Source organism: Oncorhynchus kisutch, unplaced genomic scaffold, assembly GCF_002021735.2.
Source record: "Oncorhynchus kisutch isolate 150728-3 unplaced genomic scaffold, Okis_V2 Okis05a-Okis16b_hom, whole genome shotgun sequence".
NCBI lineage: Eukaryota > Metazoa > Chordata > Actinopteri > Salmoniformes > Salmonidae > Oncorhynchus > Oncorhynchus kisutch.
In genome coordinates this window covers 7,072,931-7,093,311 of record NW_022261982.1, presented here as the reverse complement: position 1 = coordinate 7,093,311, position 20,381 = coordinate 7,072,931, and the positions used below count along the sequence as shown (strand labels likewise).

At 42.3% G+C, this 20,381-nt stretch overlaps 1 protein-coding gene across 5 annotated transcripts; it reads right to left on the bottom strand.

The window, feature by feature from the left end:
• Positions 1 to 1,771: 1,771 nt before the first annotated feature.
• On the bottom strand, positions 1,772 to 20,084 carry LOC116359808 (zinc finger protein 239-like). 5 transcript variants are annotated; one of them, XM_031813556.1, is made up of 6 exons: positions 12,538 to 12,634; positions 10,712 to 10,919; positions 9,249 to 9,482; positions 9,098 to 9,100; positions 3,894 to 4,139; positions 1,772 to 3,244 (listed from the first exon to the last, which is right to left on the bottom strand). In XM_031813556.1, the coding sequence occupies exons 2-6, from the start codon at positions 10,812 to 10,814 to the stop codon at positions 2,511 to 2,513; spliced, it is 1,320 nt and encodes a 439-aa protein (XP_031669416.1). In that variant the 5' UTR covers positions 10,815 to 10,919; positions 12,538 to 12,634; the 3' UTR covers positions 1,772 to 2,510. The 5 variants fall into 5 exon arrangements, with proteins under 5 accessions (XP_031669416.1, XP_031669418.1, XP_031669417.1 ...); XM_031813558.1 differs by lacking the exons at positions 9,098 to 9,100; positions 12,538 to 12,634 and adding an exon at positions 19,956 to 20,084; XM_031813557.1 differs by lacking the exon at positions 9,098 to 9,100.
• Between the last annotated feature and the right edge of the window lie 297 nt (positions 20,085 to 20,381).

Below are 20,381 nucleotides of genomic sequence, written 5' to 3'. Positions count from 1 at the left end.
TACAGATTCTCTCCTGTGTGTATTTTTAGGTGTATTTTTAGCTTTGATAAAATTGGGAAAATCTCCTCACAATGTGGGCAGTGGTGAGACCTCTTAGCTCTGTGATCTTCCTGCTGTTGCTCTCTGGATGTAGAGAATGTCTCAACATTGTCTCCTGTGTGAACAACATCAGAAGAACCAGTCAGTTGATGTGATATGGAGCACGCGGAGGATTCCGGCTCACCGAACATTTCCAATGAAACAACCAAAACGGAGGATTTCAACGTTATAAATGACATTTCCCAGGCAGACGACCGGTTATTATGGGATGCGGCCAACCTTCTTGATTCTGCCAATGCTGTGGTGACAACAGATGGATCTGAAATAGAACAAGCTAGGTTTTTCACAGCCTTTTCCAGGGCTCTAAAATCCCGAAAGGTTTTGCTACACAGACGTCTGGGTGTTTTACTAGAGCGCCAATACCGTCAGGATATATCGTTCTGGCATAGAGCAATTCCACGTATGTTAAACAGCAATCCGATTAAAAAAACGCAAATACAGGCGTTAAAAGCATATATGTAACACGGATCCTTCCAGAATAACCCAAGAACACACATCATTAATTATCCAAATGGCTGACCCAACAGACCTAGGCGAGACAGTTGAAAACCTCTTATCCCAGATAACGCCAGAATTCCAAGCTATAATTAACCATATGAATGAGGCGGGGGTAACAGACATAATACCGATAGATGAAAGCATATTATCACAGATTCCAGCCGAACTCATAGAAATTATTAATCGTATGAATGAGTCAGGGCCTTCGGATGAAAAGCCCTCATATCGCTAATTACCCAGATGAACGAGAGCCTGAGATCTAATTCTGCAACACACACCCCTCAAAACCAGACATTAACACCCATGTCCGAAGAGTCTGAAAGGCAATACGATGTTTTTGAGGAATTGGAAAATTGTCTAATAAATCAGGATTGTATGGATAGAAGTGTTCGTGTTGTGTACCGAAATCAATTCAACAATACAGAGATTCGACAGTTTTTCAATTTCGCATGGGTGAATCAAAAACTTGACTATACTGTGTTTTACGTAATGATATTGGACACTCTGAACGAACTGTTAGAAAGGGCTAGAGATTATGGCGAACCACGTGGTCTTACAGTTGGAAATTTGTGGAGACATGCATAGCACGGTATCTCTTATTTTACCCAATGGCGAAGCAGATCTGGAACAATTTATCGCGCTGCTAGAACGACTTGTTCAGTCAAATGTATCCGTCTTAGCCGATAGGACCCTCGAGCTTGTAGTGCAAATAATACGTCAACCCCTGGGTGGTGGTGGGCAGAGAAGGAAACTAGATAGCCTCTTGGGGGCTCCTCCATCCTTCAAGATAGGGTCAAAGGCCCGGGTCACCTCTGCCCCGCTCTTATTTAAGCCCCTTACAAATGCTATTTTAGAGAAAATATCTGTAACCGTTAGCATGTAGCGATTTCCATCATTTTTATCTGCAAGGACCTGCACGTCACATAGATCCGCCTTTCTTACAGGTTTATGGAGAGTATATGCATCCTGCTCTGATAAGCGATTCTAAAGTGAATGAGTGGTTAACCGGCTACCTGTTTCTTCGGCTATAGCTCTCTGTAAATGTTCCTTACCCCCATAAGACCCGGGGTTAGAGGGATTATAATAAATGTTTTTCAACATCTGCTCCGCCATCCTTCTTACCTCTCTGAGGTACAATAACGTTAATGAGCCACTTTCAAATAACGACATTTCATTTTCATTATAGAATTTTTATTTTATTCATGCATCAAGTATTACCTATACAGACAATTCAGGATTCTTTGCAGGATACATGTCCCAGTTTTCTCAACGATCACAGCATGCAACACCCTGTATATTTGGTTTTGATTTACAGACTTGTGTCGCTGAACTTTGAAAACACACATGTCCGATATATAAGCATATAAACAAGTATAACCAATTATTTAATGACATGAGAATTAAGTGGAGTGTCTAATCTTAGCTGGTCTGAGAGAACTGATGAGGCCTGTCCTTTATGCATACATTTGTGTCTTTTTAAATGACCCAATCTGTAGAACCTCTTCCCACAGTCAGTGCAGTGATAAGGCTTCTCTGAAGTGTGTATCCATTGGTGTGTTTTTACATTGACCAATTGGGAAAAACTCTTGCCACATTGAGAGCGGATATAAGGCTTCTCTCCTTTGTCTTTTCTCTAATGACCTTTAAGCTCAGCTGGTGTTTTAACATTTCCTACAGTCAGATCAGTGTAAGGCTCCCTCCTCCTTTCCTTTGGTGTCTTTTTAAATGGCACATTCAAGAGAAACACTTTCCACAGTCGGAGCAGGAGTAAGGCTTCTCTCCAGTGTGTGTATATGTTCAGGTCATTTTAAGGTGTCCGGACAAGAGAAACTTGCCCCACATTCAGAAAAGGAGTAAGGCTTCTCTTACTCCTAAGATAAACTCTTTTCAAAGTCAGAGCAGGAGTAAGGCTTCTATCCTGTGTGTATGCGTTCATGTTGTTTTAAGGTACCCAGTTGACGGAAACGCTTTCCACAGTCAGAGCAGGAGTAAGGCTTCTCTCCTGTGTGTATACGTTCATGATGTTTTAAGGCACCCAGTTGACGGAAACGCTTTCCACAGTCAGAGCAGGAGTAAGGCTTCTCTCCTGTGTGTATACAATCATGTAATTTTAAGGTGTCCGGACGAGAGAAACTCGCCCCACAGTCATAGCAGGAGTAAGGCTTCTCTCCCGTGTGTATACGTTCATGTTTCTGTAAGGTGCACGGTCGAGAGAAACTCTTTCCACAGTAAGAGCAGGAGTAAGGCTTCTCTCCTGTGTGTATACGTTCATGTTGTTTTAAGGTACCCAGTCGAGAGAAACTCGCCCCACAGTCAGAGCAGGAGTAAGGCTTCTCTCCTTTGTGTATACGTTCATGTTGTTTTAAGGTACCCAGTCGAGAAAAACTCGATCCACAGTCAGAGCAGGAGTAAGGCTTCTCTCCAGTGTGTAAACGCTCATGTCTTTTTAGGTGGCCCAGTCGAGAAAAACTCGATCCACAGTCAGAGCAGGAGTAAAGCTTTTCTCTTGTATGTATTTTTAGGTGTATTTTTAGCTTTGATAGAAATGGGAAAATCTCCTCACAATGTGTGCAGTGGTGAGACCTCTTTGCTATGTGATCTTCCTGCTGATGCTCTCTGGATGTAGAGAATGTCTCAACATGGTCTCCTGTGTGTACAATATCAGAACAACCAGTCAATTGGTGTGATATACATGTCAATCAAATGTATTTTATGAAGCTCTTTTTACATAAGTTGTAACAAAGTTCTTTACAGAAACCAACCCGAAATCCCCAAAGAGCAAGCAATGCAGATGTAGAAGCACAATGGCCACGAAAAACTCCCTAGAAAGCAGGAACCTTGGAAGAAACAGAGAGGAACCAGGCTCAAAGGGGTGGCCGGTCCTCTTCTGTCTGTACCGGGTGACATATGTATTTATATCAGTAGGCTGTACAATACAGGGGAATAAAACTATTCTAAAAGTGGGTAAGAGATGAAAGCTAAAAAAAGGGGCATGTCATCCTCTACTCACTATAACAAGGGTTAGTAACTACACAGACTCACTTCATAGAACTTTAAAACACTGGCAGTTGGTCTACTTCACTTCTTTAGTCTACTCTCTGATCACTCCAGATAGCTCAGTTAATTAAACAAATGCTGGCAATACTGGTGTCAAACCATGCACATCTCAGTAGCATGAAATAACATCTACCTTCTCATTGAAACAGTTCATCATGAAACAGCTCTACTGCAACTTTTCATACACAGTGGGAAGTTGGAATGAACAACAAACTTAGTTAGATAGAACCTGCTCTTACCATGATTAACAGATTTCCCAATCTTCTCCTCCTCTTCTTCATCTTTAATGTTGACATTCAGCTCCAGTGTTTGACTGTAGTCTTCCAGCTTCACTGATGCCATCTCTGGATCCTGCAGAGCAAACTGGGCCCCACTGTCACAATCAGGACCCAGTGACTGTGGGTTTGCACTCAGTGTGGAAGGAGAGAGGCAGGCTGGGTTTGTCATTACTGTTGATGTTACTGGCCTCAGACTTAATTCTAGTCCTGTAGTAACAATGAGAAACAGAAACAAATGTTATTGCCAGAACTGTCAAGACACTTTCTTTATTCTCTAAAAATATATTATATGTTCAATTATCTAATTCAGTGCTTGACTTGGACTGAAATGGGTGCTGGTACTGTTTATATTTAGGCACAGGAGCTCCACAATACTGTTGAGCTAATATTCTATAAGAGGAACTGCCACGACTTCCGCCGAAGTCGATCCCTCTCCTTGTTCGGGCGATGCTCGGCGGTTGACGTCACCGGTCTTCTAGTCATCGCCGATCCATTACATGTTCAGTATTTAACCCTCTGTTTCCCACATGTATGTGTGCGTGTTAGTTCTATGTTGATGGCTGTATCTGATGGCTGGTATTTTGTTGCCGGGCTAAGTATCGCCCTCGTCTCCTGCCTCTCAGGGAAGGCCCTGGAGTGGGCCAACGCCTTATGTGGGGGAAGAAGAACCTTGTTGGACCACTTCAGGATTTTCACGTCTCGTACACCTGAGGCAGGGGACGAGGAGCGCACAGGAGTTTGTGATGGAATGACAGGGCCCTGATCGATCACTACCGGTGCAGTCTGCGCGAGGACATCCGTCGGGAGTTGGACTGCAGGGACACCACTCTCACATTCAACCAGCTGGTGGACCTGCTACTACAGTGGAAAGCCTAGACCAGGTCTCAACCGTGCGCATCCCCTCTGAATATACCGATTTGACTCAATTACCACCCCATCAACGGGGTGGGGGAATTGTGCGATAAATCTCCCGGTAGACGCAGCACATCCCAGGAGTCACGTGTATCCCCTGTCACAAGAGGAGACGGCGGCTATGGAAACATATGTTTCCGAATCTCTGGGGCAGGGGTACATTCGGCCCTCCACTTCACCTGCCTCCTCAAGTTTATTTTCGTGAAGAAGAAGGATAGAGGTGTATTGACTGAGGCATTAACCAAATCACTGTGAGGTATTTACCCGCTGCCTCTCATAACCAGTGCGATCGAGTCAATGCACGGGGAACACTTCTTCACAAAATTGGATCTCAGGAGCGCTTACAACCTGGTGCGTATCCGGGAGGGAGAAGAGTGGAAGACAGCGTTTAGTACCATAGCAGGCCATTATGAGTACCTTGTCATGCCATACGGGTTGATGAATGCTCCATCAGTCTTCCAATCCTTTGTAGACGAGATTTTCAGGAACCTGCACGGGCAGGGTGTAGTGGTATATATCGATGACATTCTGATTTACTCCTCTACACGCGCCAAGTATGTGTCCTTGGTGCGCAGGGTACTTGTACGACTGTTGGAGCATGACCTGTACGTCAAGGCTGAGAAATGCCTGTTCTTCCAGCAGGCCGTCTCCTTCGTAGGGTATCGCATTTCCACATCAGGGGTGGAGATGGAGAGTGACCGCATTTCAGCTGTGCGTAATTGGCCGACTCCCACCACGGTAAAGAAAGTGCAGCGGTTTCTAGGGTTTGCCAACTACTACCGGAGGTTTATCCGGGGCTTTGGTGAGGTAGCAGCTGCCATTACCTCACTGCTGAAGGCGGACAGGGCTTTTGGTCACAGCTGTTTACCTCGGCTCCCGTGCTGGCGCATCCGGATCCCTATTTGGCGTTCATAGTGGAGGTGGACGCAGGTCCGAGACTGGGTTAGGACCCGTGCTCTCTCAGCGCTCAGGTATGCCACCAAAGCGCCGCCCCTGTGCCTTCTTTTCGAAGAAGCTCAGCCCGGTGGAGCGAAACTATGACGTGGGGGACCGGGAGCTGTTGGCTGTCGTCAAGACCTTGAAGGCAGAGACATTGGCTTGAGAGGGCTAAACACCCTTTTCTCATCTGGACTGACCACCGCAATCTGGAGTACATCCGGGCGGCGAGGAGACTGAACCCTCGCCAGGCAAGGTGGGCCATGTTCTTTACCCGTTTTGTTTTCACCCTGTCCTACAGACCAGGTTCCTAGAACGCTAATGCAGATGCACTGTCCCGGATGTATGACACAGAGGAGCGGTCCATGGATAACACTCCCATACTCCCGGCCTCTTGCCTGGTGGCACCGGTAGTGTGGGAGCTGGACGCGGACATCGAGCGGGTGTTACGTGCAGAGCCCACTCCCCCGAGTGTCCAGCTGGGCGTCTGTAAGTTCCGTCTGCTGTCCGCGACCGTTTGATCTATTGGGCCCACACGTCACCCTCCTCTGGCCATCCGGGTATCGGCCTGACAGTGCGTTGTCTCAGTGAGAAGTACTGGTGATCCACCTTGGCTAAGGACATGAGGGTTTATGCTTCCTCCTGCCCGGTGTGCGCCCAGTGCAAGACTCCTAGGCACCTGCCCAGAGGGAAGATACAACCCTTACCCATTCGACAACGGCCGTGGTCGCACCTGTCGGTGGACTTCCGAACAGATCTTCCTCCCTCACAGGGGAACACCACGATCCTGGCCGTTGTGGATTGGTTTTCTAAGTCCTGCCGTCTCCTCCCTTTGCCCGGTCTCCCTACGGCCCTAGAGACTGCGGAGGCCCTGTTCACACACGTCTTCCGGCACCACGGGGTGCCTGAGGACATAGTATCGGATCGAGGTCCCCAGTTCACATCAAGGGTCTGGAGGGCGTTCATCGAACGTCTGGGGGTCTCGGTCAGCCTTACCTCAGGTTTTCACCCCAAGAGTAACGGTCCGGTGGAGAGAGTGAACCAGGATGTGGGTAGGTTTCTGCGGTCCTATTGCCAGGACCGGCCGGGGGAGTGGGCGGCGTTCATACCTTGGCCAGAGATTGCCCAAAAATCGCTCCGCCACTCATCCACTAACCTCTCCCCCTTCCAGTGTGTACTGGGGTACCAGCCGGTTCTGGCACCTAGGCATCAGTGCCAGATCGAGGCTCCTGCGGTGGACGACTGGTTTAGGCGCTCGGAGGAGACATGGGACACCGCTCATGTGCACCTTCAGTGGGCCGGGAGGCGTCAGAGGACTGGCACAGACCGCCACGGCACACCAAGGTCTCGACCCTCCACCTGCCCCTCCACCTGCCCTGCCGGAAGCTGGGCCCGCGGTTTGTGTGGCCATTCAAAGTCCTGAGGAGACTGAACAAGGTTTGTTACAGGTTACAGCTTCCCCCCGATTACCATATTAACCCCTCGTTCCATGTGTCTCTACTCAGGCCGGTGGTGGCTGGTCCACGCCGTTTGGGGTCTTTGAGTGTCAAAAAACAAGCTTGTTGACCAATCAGGACCTGAATATGACTGCCCGTCACATAATTTTACGCGTTCATATTTTTTTTACGTTGTTATTACACATTGATTACACAATCACTCGAATTTCATATGTCAACGATTCATCAATACGTATGCTCTGATGCTGGTCATAAAAAAAGCTAGCTAACTCATGGATGCAAACAATGTTCTTCCCCAAAAACATCGCAAACCGGCATAATCTGTTTCAGTAGCTATAGTCAGGTAGTTAACTATATAGCTAGGTATCATTATCTAAAATAGCCCTAATTTATAAGACGGTTCTTATTTGATTAATGGTGGTTGGACCCATCTATGTGAAACTAGCAACAATAAGGATTAGCCACAATAGTGGAATTTGCAGTTAGCCTTCAAAGTAAAGGTAGGGCATAATTCTACTATTTGTAATAATTTGCATCACTATCAATGACATACCTTTATTTTGAAAACAGCAAATTCCACTTTTGTGCTAATCCTTATTGTGGCTAGCTTCACAACACATAACCCGGTCCGGTCGAGCCTCACTAGCCAGATGAAGCTAGTTGGATGCTTATAACGGAAGCTTTGGGCAACAGGGTTAAGTAGCTGGCTAACTGTTTATTTTCATGAACTGAAATTCAATTTCAATAGGCAAACAACAAGTGGCAACCTAGCTATTGTTTTCAGGCTGGTTGGATTGGTGCTAACGTAAACTCACGTAAACTCGTACATCGCCTTGGTCCGTACAATTACCCTTATTTTAGGGCCCCAAATCGTAATACTTCCAGTTCAACTGTAATGTCAATACCATTGTAAAGCACAATTTCTCCCCTTTCCAACATGATCAATTACATGACGTAAACGCTGCCCGTTTCTGCATAATTCAAGCAGGCAATGAGCCCTGTGGGGTCTTTTTTTAAATGGCGGGTGGGGAAGCAAAACTAATGCGTGATAGTGAGAAGGAGAGATGTGTGGGAAAATTGCTTTTTTTTCACTTGATCTGTCCAACTTATCGCCTCTAAAATGTCAATAAAACACGATAAAGAGTTTATATAAATGTTTTTTTACATTCCTACTTGAAGGTTTGTGTCGAATTTGAATAGGGTTTTTAGGGCAGTGCTAAAGTGATCTTAGAAGTAAACAGCGCCTTTGAGAATGCTGATCGCATGCAATGATGACGCAAAAAATGACTAGGTATCCTCTCCTTACCCCCGTCACTGTCCATTTCTTGTTTTTAAAACGATGAGAGAAGTGCTACACCTGGTGGAGAGAGATTGTAAGACATAAATAGTTGCTTCATGCATGCTGTTCATTACGGCATGACACGACACGATGTAACGGAGGGTCCGTTTTTTTCAGCTTTTCTCCAATACTATGGAGCCATTACCATGTCTTTCAACGCTTACATAGAAACGTAGTTCACACCCCAGAATTTGAAGTCAACACAGTCGCTACAGTCCCATTAGTTTTCTTTGCAGCCTCGTTTGAATGTTGCGGTTGCGCACATTTGTACGGAATGGGGTGAGTTTACATTAGTGTGTACCGGTGCTTGACCAGTCGGGGAAAGCCAACATCACCCACGACAGAGAACGGTTGATTGTCAAGGGCAACGAATTCCATTATCTTGGCTTTAACAGATTTTGCCTTCGAGTGGTCTCAGCTGAAATGTTCTTACTCTTTCAAATAACTGCTCGATCCACACAGCAGACATGGTGGGCTAGGATGGGAATGCTGTGTCACAAAAGTTTACGCGAGTTCATTACGTCCTGTACCTACGTTATATAGGTAGGTATTTACGTCAGCTTTGACATCGGTTTTGCACATCAGCGTTAAACTAGACACCTGATATGTTTTTCATACACAGTGGGAAGTTGGAATGATCAACAAACTTAGTTAGATAGAACCTGCTCTTACCATGAGAAACAGATTCCCCAATCTTCTCCTCCTCTTCTTCATCTTTAATGTTGACATTCAGCTCCAGTGCTTGACTGCAGTCTTCCAGCTTCACTGATGCCATCTCTGGATCCTGCAGAGCAAACTGGGCTCCACTGTCACAATCAGGACCCAGTGACTGTAGGTTTGGAGTCAGTGTGGAAGGAGAGAGGCAGGCTGGGTTTGTCGTCACTGTTGATGTTACCGGCGTCATACCTGAGTCGGCAAGTAGTAGAAGAGAAACAGACACAAAAGTTATTTTCTTGACAGTTCTGGCACCTTCTTTATTAAATATGTTACATTTGTTCTTGTTCAATTATCTAATTCAGTGCTCGACTTGGACTGAAATAGTTGTCGATACTCATTGTGTGCTGGTACTGTTTATATTTAGGTGCAGGAGCTTCATAATACATTTGAGCTAAAACTTAACCTGTAGTAGATAAATGCATAAATTACTCAAAAACCATTTAGTACAAGGTTACGGTTTGTTTTAGGCAGCACCATGTGCTATTTTCCTTAATAACCTTGTATTCACGGTTTTACTTCAAAAACACAACACAGTAGTGCAACCGTGAAATTGTCTGCAGATGAAGTTAGTTTGACACAGAACGAGTGGCGCCGCCATTTTACCAGCTTTTAAATATTTCCTTTCATGGGGCTCTACGGACAATTCCTTCGACCTCATGACTTGGTTTTTGCTCTGACATGCACTGTCAAACGTGGGACCTTATATAGCCAGGTGTGTGCCTTTCCAAATCATGTCCAATCAATTGAATTTACCACAGGTTGACAACAATCAAGTTGTAGAAACATCTCAAGGATGATCAATGGAAACAAGATGCACCTGAGCTCAATGTCGAGTCTCATAGCCAAGGGTCTGAATACTTATGGAAATAAGGTATTTGTTTTAAATGTTTTATAAATGTGAAAACATTTCTAAAAACCTGTGTTTGCTTTGTCATTATGGGGTATTGTGTGTAGATTGATGAGGAACGTTTCTTATTTAACCCATTTTAAAATAAGGCTGTAACGAAACAAAATGTGGAAAAGGTCAAGGTGTCTGAATACTTTCCGAACACACTGTATGTGTTCATATCAGTAGGCTGGTAGTGTATCTATTCATATCAGTAGGCTGGTACTGTATGTATTCATATCAGTAGGCTGGTACTGTATGTATTCATATCAGTAGGCTGGTACTGTATGTATTCATATCAGTAGGCTGGTACTGTATGTATTCATATCAGTAGGCTCGTACTGTACGTATTCATATCAGTAAGCTGGTACTGTACGTATTCAATACTGGTGTCAAACCATGCAAGTGTCAGTAGCATGAAATATCATCTACCTTCTCATTGAAACAGTTCATCATGAAACAGTTCTACTGCAACTTTCCATACACAGTGGAAAGTTGGAATGAAACAAACTTAGATAGAACCTTCTCTTACCATGACTAACAGATTTCCCAATCTCCTCCTCCTCTTCTTCATCTTTAATGTTGACATTCAGCTCCAGTGTTTGACTGCAGTCTTCCAGCTTCACTGATGCCATCTCTGGATCCTGCAGTGCAAACTGGGCTCCACTTTCACAATCAGGACCCAGTGACTGTAGGTTTGGACTCAGTATGGAAGGAGAGTGTCGTGGAAATACCGGAGCCTGTGAGTTCAAAAATACTTTATTACAAAGTAATAGAACCCGAGCTGGTTCATGAAGCAAGTGTCTTTCCAGCCTTGGCATACACTTGTTAGTTTTCCTCCTTACGTAACTCCTCTTTATGTTAATGATTCATCCCCTCGGCCATTTAGCCACCATTATCTTTTTGCCTTGCACTAACTTTAGCTTGGTTTCACATTAGGGCATAGATTCCATTCATAGCAATGGTACAAAAATAGACAGATATGCACACTCCCAAGACAGGTGCATGTAGGGCATAAATTCCATTCCTGGCATAACCATAGCAACAGTAAACATGAAGCCATAGCAATGGTACAAAAGTAAACAGACACACCCACTCTCAAGACAGGTGCATGTTTTTATTTTGATTTTTTTTACATTTATTTAACCAGGCAAGTCAGTTAAGAACAAATTCTTATTTTCAATGACGGCCTAGGAACAGTGGGTTAACTGCCTGTTCAGGGGCAGAATGACAGATTTGTACCTTGTCAGCTCGGGGATTCGAACTTGCAACCTTTCGGTTACTAGTCCAACGCTCTAACCACTAGGGTACCCTGCCTGACCTAAACACACATATAGAGTGCACTTATTCTGCTGACTACTCTAAGATGTATAATGTGCACACATTTACTGGAAAATTCCCAATAAGAGGCAGGCTGGGTTTGTCCTCACTGTTGATGTTACCAGCCTCGGGCTTAATCTGAGTCGGCCAGTAGTAATAAATAGAAACGGATACAAAGGTTACTCTTGACAGTTCTGGCACTTTATTCTCTAGAAGAGGAACATGAGCTCAAGCAGTAGAAATTTGAGGTGCTGGTACTCAGCTCCAGTGAGCTCCTGTCCAATTCAAGCACTGATCTCATTTCAATAGATCTGGTAGCTAAGCATTGACAACAAAACACGAATTCATTCACATCAGACAAAGTATACACTTTATATTAGGCTACAGAACTTAATCTATAGTAGATTTCTGAATTGACATAAATGACTCAAAAACCATGTAGTACAAGGTTGCAGTATGTTTCAGGCAGCACTATGTACTATTTTCCTGAATAACCTTGTCTTCCCTGTATTATTTCAATCAAAAAACAATATTATTTCCGTTCACACCATAGTAACATTTATAGACAGACAGAAACAACTGAATGTCTCAATATTAGTACACGTGTAGAAAACTGATCATCATTACATTTATCTCCAAAACAGTAGTGGAACCGTAAAATGGTCTCTCTCTGCTGCACCCTCACTGCCTGCACTGAAGTCCGTTGATGCAGACCGAGAGGGAGCCGCCATTTTACGAGCTCGTGAATTTTAACGTTACACAAAACCAAAAACGACATGTTAAACGAACCCAGAAATCACAAATGATTTGAACCTTAATGAGATTACGTTGACGAGATGATATACATCCACTCAGACAAACCCAGAGTATCTATGTCAATTGTAAAAAATATTTAAAAAAATAAGTGATCACGTTCACTCACGCGGTTTGGCACATATATATATTTTTTTTTTTACGAAACGTGATAATACCTTGACATATTTGTTACCTAGCATGTTATGACGTGTTCTTAAGATATTAAAACGTGCTATTACATACCAGTAGTAATACATTTGAAACGTACACAGAAGTTGTGGTCTCGACTGCACAATTCTGGCGTGTCCTTTATTGTGAAGAATGATGTGCGCCTGCGTGGAACTTCCTGTTCCCCCACTACCAGTTTCTAAACCCAGAGACGCAAACAACGCGAGACTTCAGAGAACGCTTGTGAAGCGGACCAAGCCTGGGTTTGACAAGTCAATGAGAGAAGTGAACAATTTTGATACTTTTGCAGTGGTTAATGGGGATCCTAATAAATACCAAAAATATTCCGTCGGTACACACTTGAAACATGGCCATTATTTTATCAATTTCATAACTGCAGTGGTTTATTCACAATCGCTCTCACTGCGTATCTTACATATCGCAGCATCACATGAGTAGGCAGACACTCTTCACTCTTCCAACGAAACTCCAGATATAACACATTTTATCGGTGCCCTGCTCCAAAAAACAATGCTCTCTCCTTCTGCTCTTCTGTGACGCATGAAATCAAAACCACTACTGGTCACTCTGACTGACTCTACCGTTCCTAATGCCTCCTTTACCATCTTCCTGACCTCAAATGATCTCCCAACAATACATAATTGTTGATGAATCGCACTCCATAAGAAACCGATGTTCATTTACAACTTTTGGCCTGTTTGCTCCATTTTTCGTCGTCTCCGTCTTCCATTCAATTCATTCTTACCAATTTTACTCAACTTGGAGCCACCAGACTCGAACAGCACTTCCGCTTCGCCATATTTCCCTACCCAAAACCAGACACACCACGCTACCGACTAACTCCTGCATTGAAAAAAGCCAACATCTACAGGTTAAATGGAAATTTCACGCTGGCTTTGCCATTTTCAGCTATATCAGGTCCATCCATCATGGACTTTATTTCGCCCAAAATTGTCCGTCTGTTTTGATCCAAATATAGCTAATGTTTGTATAGTCCATGTTTCATGTTGGTCATTTTTGCTAACATTTTCTCTCCGCTTACTCCTGTAATTAGTATGTCCAGATGTAACAAATGTAATTATGACCTCAGCTAATGTAGTCATGTACATTAACTTAATGTAATCATTGGCATGTTGTTTTGCCCAGAAGCAACAAATACACTAGATTACATCATCTCTACATCCTGTTAATGTAATCATTGTTCCTATGTTTTCTCAGCATTACATGACATTAACTCCCGCTTTAGCGTGGTGCGCGCAGGCGACGCGAGCGGTTTAGCCAGCCTGTAATAACCCAGTAACTCGGTAGTGAGTTGTCATGTCTAAATGTTGATATTTAACCCGAACCCAGTAATAACCATAGTAAGTCACATGAATAGACATCAAGATCACTCAACCATCCTAACATAATACATCATGTAATGGTCTTATTTAGTGTTCAATTTCAACTGAACCATGATCATATATGTAATTTGTTTGTCTTCTCATGTCTTACAGCAAGTAAAAATGTATGAACTAAAACATTTAGTCATTACCAGCAGGTTCTGTCCTTACCATCACAGTTCATTATGTGGTAGTAATGACGTGGTGGGAATAACAATTTTACGACATTTGGTCATAAATAGCAGGGATTCTAGCATGCTAACTCCAGTTGAACAGCTAGCATACAATGTACCCTAAATACACATAATTAAAACAATTTCAAAAATTAACATAATTTGATGAAATTATAGCCTATTTGGTAATGACCAAATAGACTCCATGACATCCATGTGCTCCACTGTCACTATTCATATCCATGGTAACCAAGTACACACTTTTGAAAAAAAAAGAAGGTTATTGTCATGTAATTTGCTTGGTCGTGGTGTTAATGACACAATACTTAGAGACGACTGTATTTTGTGTAAAGAAAGTATCAAAGGGCTTATGCACATCTAATATGTATATAGTTTCCATTTATTTGACTCCTTTTAAACAGGTGCATTAAATATATTGTAATTATCAATACTTTTTTAAAGTGTAATACAAAGAAGAATGTCAAAAGTGGTGTGAGACAGAACAAAAACAGACATGACATGCTGAAGAAAAATAGTTTAAGGTTATTTTAGTATCTACTTAATGGATGTGAAATAAACAAATCTAAATTAGCATTTTATCTTAAAAATCGAACCCTGAGACACAAAGGAACTACAGAGGGTTGTGCGTATGGCCCAGTACATCACTAGGGCCAAGCTTCCTGCCATCTAGGACCTCTATATCAGGCGGTGTCAGAGGAATGCCCTAAAAATGGTCAAAGACTTGTGGGAGTTAATGTTACATATAGGGACAGATGTACACATGTCCTTGCTAATTTTAGTATTACATCACTAAATCAGCAATGTATCAACACAAAACTGGAGACCAAAAGAGCAAGGATCAAAAATGAGAAAGGAGGAGAGGAGGTATCAATTTAGTTAAATTAGATTCCTTTTTCAAATGCAGTTCAAGTGCAGCCATTGCTAGCACAAGCAATGTAGCAGGACCAGAAGAGGATGTAGGTTTATCATCACCAGCAGCGGCATTTTAGCGGGTCAAGTGAGCCAAGGCCGAGCTGTTCCATCATACCAGAAGAAGCAACTTTGACAGAGGAGGATACAGGTTGTCAGGTATCGGCGGATACGACCCTGAGCACAAGCCAGGCCGGACAAGCTATCCCCGGGCCGGGCAAGGAGGAAGAGGATCAGGGCGAGGCTAGAATCGTGGTGGCTGAGGAAACAGGTGGAAGTGGGACAGACAACATTTTTACCTATCCAACTGACAGGGGGCATTATGCAACAAATGTGGATCCAAAGGCGGCGTTTTTCCGAGTCGTATTACACCACTACAACCAAGGCTGGAATCAAATGACCACGTATATGGCTATGTTATTCGGCCAAGGTAGATTGCACGTATTGTGAGCCTTGCTGGCTGTTCGGAGATCAGAGAGCCCCTTTCTTCTCTGATGCGTGGGTGAATGGAGTGAGAGATTGGTGCCATCTAACATCCCAGATTCACATGGGTGCCTGTTTGGTATATGAGCAATGGAAGCTCAATGGCACCATTGACGCAGAAAGAGAGAGGCGTGCGTAAACGCAGCAAATTTCTGGCGACAGGTGTTGGAGTGCATAGTTAATGTAACTCTCACACTTGCATCGTGTAATTTAGCGTTCAGCTGGATGCACTGTGAAAAGCTGGGGCAGGCCAACAGTGGGAATTTTCTCAGTATAATTGAACTGCTGTCATTTTACGAGCCAGTTCTGAAGGAACTTTTAGAACGCCCATCAGGATCCGTTAACTATCTCAGTCCTCAAATCCAAAATGAGCTGATTTATATCTTAGCTGAGCGAGTGAAGTGTGACATTCAGGCAGAGATGCAGGAAGCCCCATTCTTTTCTATTATTATGGACACCACACCGGATGTATCCAAAGTAGACCAGTTAAGCCAAGTTTATCGCTAGGTGAGAGTGATAAGGGATGCAAGTAATGTGGCCACAGATCTGACCGTCAGAGTTGTTTTGGGGATTTCTGGAGACTTCAACATAAAAACCTGACAGCATAGAGGACAAGGGGCTGGATACTTTTTTTTTTCTCATTTTGTCTGTCATAGTTGAAGTGTACCTATGATGAAAATTACAGGCCTCACTCATCTTTTTAAAGTGGGAGAACTTGCACAATTGGTGGCTGACTAAATACTTTTTTGCCCCACTGGATATGAAATACAAATTGTATAGAGAGAAATAGTCCCATAATTCCTATAGTAACTCCAACCTAAAACTTCTTACCTGGGAATATTGAAGACTCATGTTAAAAGGAACCACCAAATTTCATATGTTATCATGTTCTGAGCAAGGAACTTAAACGTTAGCTTTCTTACATGGCACAGATTACACTTCTACTTTCTTCTCCAACGCTTTGTTTTTGCATTATTTAAACCAAATTGAACATGTTTCATTATTTATTTGAGGCTAAATAGATTTTATAGATGTATTAAGTTAAAATAAGTGTTAATTCAGTATTGTTGTAAATGTCATTATTACAAAAAGAAAGAAAGAAAATGGCCGATTAATAAGGATAGGGGGCAGTATTTCCCCTTTGGATGAATTGCGTGCCCATAGTGAACTGCATCAAAATCTGTCCTAAATTGCTAATATATGCATATTATTATTATTATTGGATAGGAAACACTCTGAAGCTTCTAAAACCGTTTGAATTATGTCTGTGAGTATAACAGAACTCACAGGGCAGGCAATCTTCCAAACTAGTTTTGGAATCCTGAAAGTTGCACTAGATGTCCTCATTCAGTAGAAAGTGTAATCGAGCATATGCTGTGAACTTTGACCTAATGGGATGAGAAGTTGTAAGTGTCGCAAAGATTTTCATGTGCGTGAAGGCGCGCTTGGGAAAGAGTGCTTCCTTTGTTCCAATCAGCCTCAGATGAACATGGATGTCCCGGTAGGAATGATATCCGATCTGTATGATTATAACATCCTGAAGATTGATTCTGCACTTAGTTTGACCAGTTTCGTCGACCTGTAATATGTAATTTTGAAGTTGATGCACAATTATTCTGGACCATTAGTAATTTTTTGGGCATTTGAGCTGAAAGCTTTAGCAGATGCTACTACATGGACACTAGAATTGAACATTATGAAACAAAACGATTGTTGAAGTAGGACTCCTTCCACTACATTCTGATCAAAGACCATCAAAGGTAAGGGAATATTTATGTTGTAATTTTGTATTTCTGTTGACTCCAACATAGCGGAGAAATATTGTTACGTCTGAGCGCCGTCTCAGATTATTGCATAGTAAACTAAATTCCGTAACGTAAAAAAAAAAAATTGTGACACAGCGGTTGCATTAAGAACCAGTGTATATTTTTATTTATATGTAGAACATGTATCTTTAGTCAAAGTTTATGACGAGTATTTCTGTTATCTGGCGTAGCTTTCTATAATTTCTCTGGACATTTTGGAGAATTTTCTGAACATGGCGTCAATGTAAACCCGAGATTTATGGATATAAAATGCATATTATCGAACAAAACATAAATGTACTGTGTAACGTCATATGACTGTCATCTGATGAAGATTTTCAAGAGGTTAGTGAATGATTTTTCTTTTAATTCTGCTTTTGTGATCGTATCTTTTGTTCTACAAAATGGCTCCCTATTGTCTTTGTTTTGGTGGTGGTCTAACATAAATATGTGCTATGTTTTCGCTGTAATACTTCAAAATGAGAAGATCCCGCCATGGAAAAGACGACTGGGCGGACATAAAGTGTAAAGGAGGGGAAATAACTCCCACCATGCAGCAGGACACCTTCAGCTGTGGGGTCTTTGTAATGCAGGTTTGATAGTTATATTTTCAATAATGAATGGTTAGCTGTTGTGTGACAATTAGGTCAAAAACTCTATTTTATTTGTTGGTGTAGATGGCCAAGGAAGGTGCACAGAACTTCCCCAACATCCCCTCCCAAATTGATATGCAACCTTCAAAAACACATGGAGCAACTGCGAAAAGAAATGGCTGAGGATTTACTAAAAAAATGGCTTAACGACATTTAATTCAAAGTAAATGTAAATTATTTATCTTTATGTAGTTGTGTGGGACAGCCATGTGTTCAGTTCATGCCTATGATTTCAGAGTTCAACAAAGCCAACAACTGCTTCATGTGTGCCACTGATAAAGAACCTGGATGTGGCCCAAAGACTGACTGCATGTAAGACAATTTATGATATAACACAATGGATGGCTAATTCGTCATTTGTCATACTGCATTGCTATTATTTATAACGCAATACGCTTAGTTTTAGATTGAATGTTTTGCATGCCAGCGGTGGTTCCATGTACTGTGCCTCGGAATGAAGACAAACGAGTTCAACAGAGTAAAGAACACAAACTGGAAGTGCAGTCTGTTGTTGAAAATGTATGCTATACCCCATCCACAGTGAAGAGGCTCTGACATGTACATCAACCAGGGATAAAGAGGAAGTTAATTAACACAGTGAAATGTTTCATACTTAATTGAAGTTAAGTGTCTGTTGACATGTTGGAAAAGATTAAAGGTCTACTATTTGTTTAATTTGTCAATATTACATTTTTATTCTTTGATTTACTGGCCACCATTACTGTGGTTACATGTTCAGTATATGTACTGACCAGCAAACCCACTGCAGCCTACCTCACTCTCCACCGCTGCTTTGGATAATTAAAAGCATGACTCTCGTACTTTGCCCTTCTCCTTTATGGTTGATATTAATGACGAAAGGAGATATGTCTCTCTCCTATAAATACACCGTTAAATATGGTGGGGGGTAAACGGGGAAAATAAGTACTTAGAACTACCAATTATTGTAGATAAATACTAAAGAAATGGGTAAACACTGGACTGAACCCCCTAATTGTCAAACTAATAATAATGTACAACAATATAGAAGACACTGGACTAGAGATAACGCAATATGGGTGTATATCCACTGCGCGCTACTTAGGTGTGTAATTGACATGACCAAGGAGCTATTGCAAATTTGAAACTATGAAAAATGTACATTGCAGAGCATGATTTTACAGGACACAAACAAGAGTGTGCAATATAGAAGGGTAGTCAGCGGACATTAGGTCACATGACCAAGGAGCAATTGAAATTTAAAATGTTGAAAAATTCATGTAAAACCATGTGAGATGAAAATGGACAAACTAAAGGGTGTGCAATGTGTGTGTGTGTATAACATCGGGTTTGCTACAACCAGTTTTGAAAATGTTAGCAGTATTAGTTAAAGAGCTATTGAAATTTGAACATTTTGATTTGTCACTATGTTGACGGTCCCTAACTGCTGTTGGTGGACGTAAGGAAAACTACAGGCGAATATCCGACCTGAAACTGTCTTTACCTCAGTGTGCATACATGACTCAAAAACCATTTAGTACAAGGTTACAGTTCGTTTTAGGCAGCACTATGCACTCTTTTTCTTAATAACCTTGTCTTCACTGTATTACTTCAATCAAAAAACAAAAGTATTTACTGTTCACACCATAATAACATTTATAGATAAAGACCGTAACAACTGAATGTCTCTGAATATTAGTACACATGCAACGTTAGAAAATCATTACATTCCACGCGTAAACAGTCCGTTGACTGGGGACTGCCATTTTACCAGCTTGTGAATTTGACAGAAAACCAATAATATGCAAAACGATCTCAGAAATCTCAAATAAAATTACTATTTGTGAAATTTCCTTGATAAAACGATGTACATCCATTCAGACAAACCCAGAGTCTCTAGCTATGTGACTTGTAAAATGGTTTTTAAATCACGTTCTTCCCTCGGTTTGACACAAAAATAACACATCAAACCTTAACCAAACGTGATAATACCTAAATGGGTTTGTTACCTAGCATGGTATAACATATCCTTTCGACACTAGAAAGTCTAAACGTGTTATTACATACCTGTAGTGATAAATTGAAACGGACACAAAGGTTATCTTCTTGACTGCACAGTTCTGGCGCTTTCTTTAAACTGAAGACTGGTGCGCGCGCGCCCGCCCGGAACTTCCTGTTCCCCCACTAACACAGTGCAACAGTACGTGCATTCCAGGATCCTTGGCATGGCCGTACCCCATTACATGAGAAAGGGGTAAGCTGCCTCTGCCTCCTCCTCCCGGACCCTTCTCCTTTGCATAGAGTTGATCAAGCTGTTGATTATGGCCTGTGGAATGTTGTCCCATTCCTCTTTAGTGTGCTTTTTGCTTTTTCTTACGGGGTATCTTATATATCCCAGCTTAAACACAGGGTGGTAGATAGGCTTACCCTGGCGAAACGGTTTTATAACCGTGTAAATCTCTCTAGAACAAGGTGACTTTGATCAATATATTC

Bases quoted from the DNA above. Each gene is read 5' to 3' on its own strand.
- LOC116359808 (XM_031813556.1), bottom strand. From the start codon at position 10,814: ATGGCATCAGTGAAGCTGGAAGACTGCAGTCAAACACTGGAGCTGAAT. The intron at 9,483-10,711 runs GTAAGAGAAGGT...TTGCCGACTCAG, and splicing joins TGGGAAATCTGTTAGTCATG to GTATGACGCCGGTAACATCA. The intron at 3,245-3,893 runs GTAAGAGCAGGT...TTGTACACACAG, and splicing joins TGGGAAATCTGTTAATCATG to GAGACCATGTTGAGACATTC.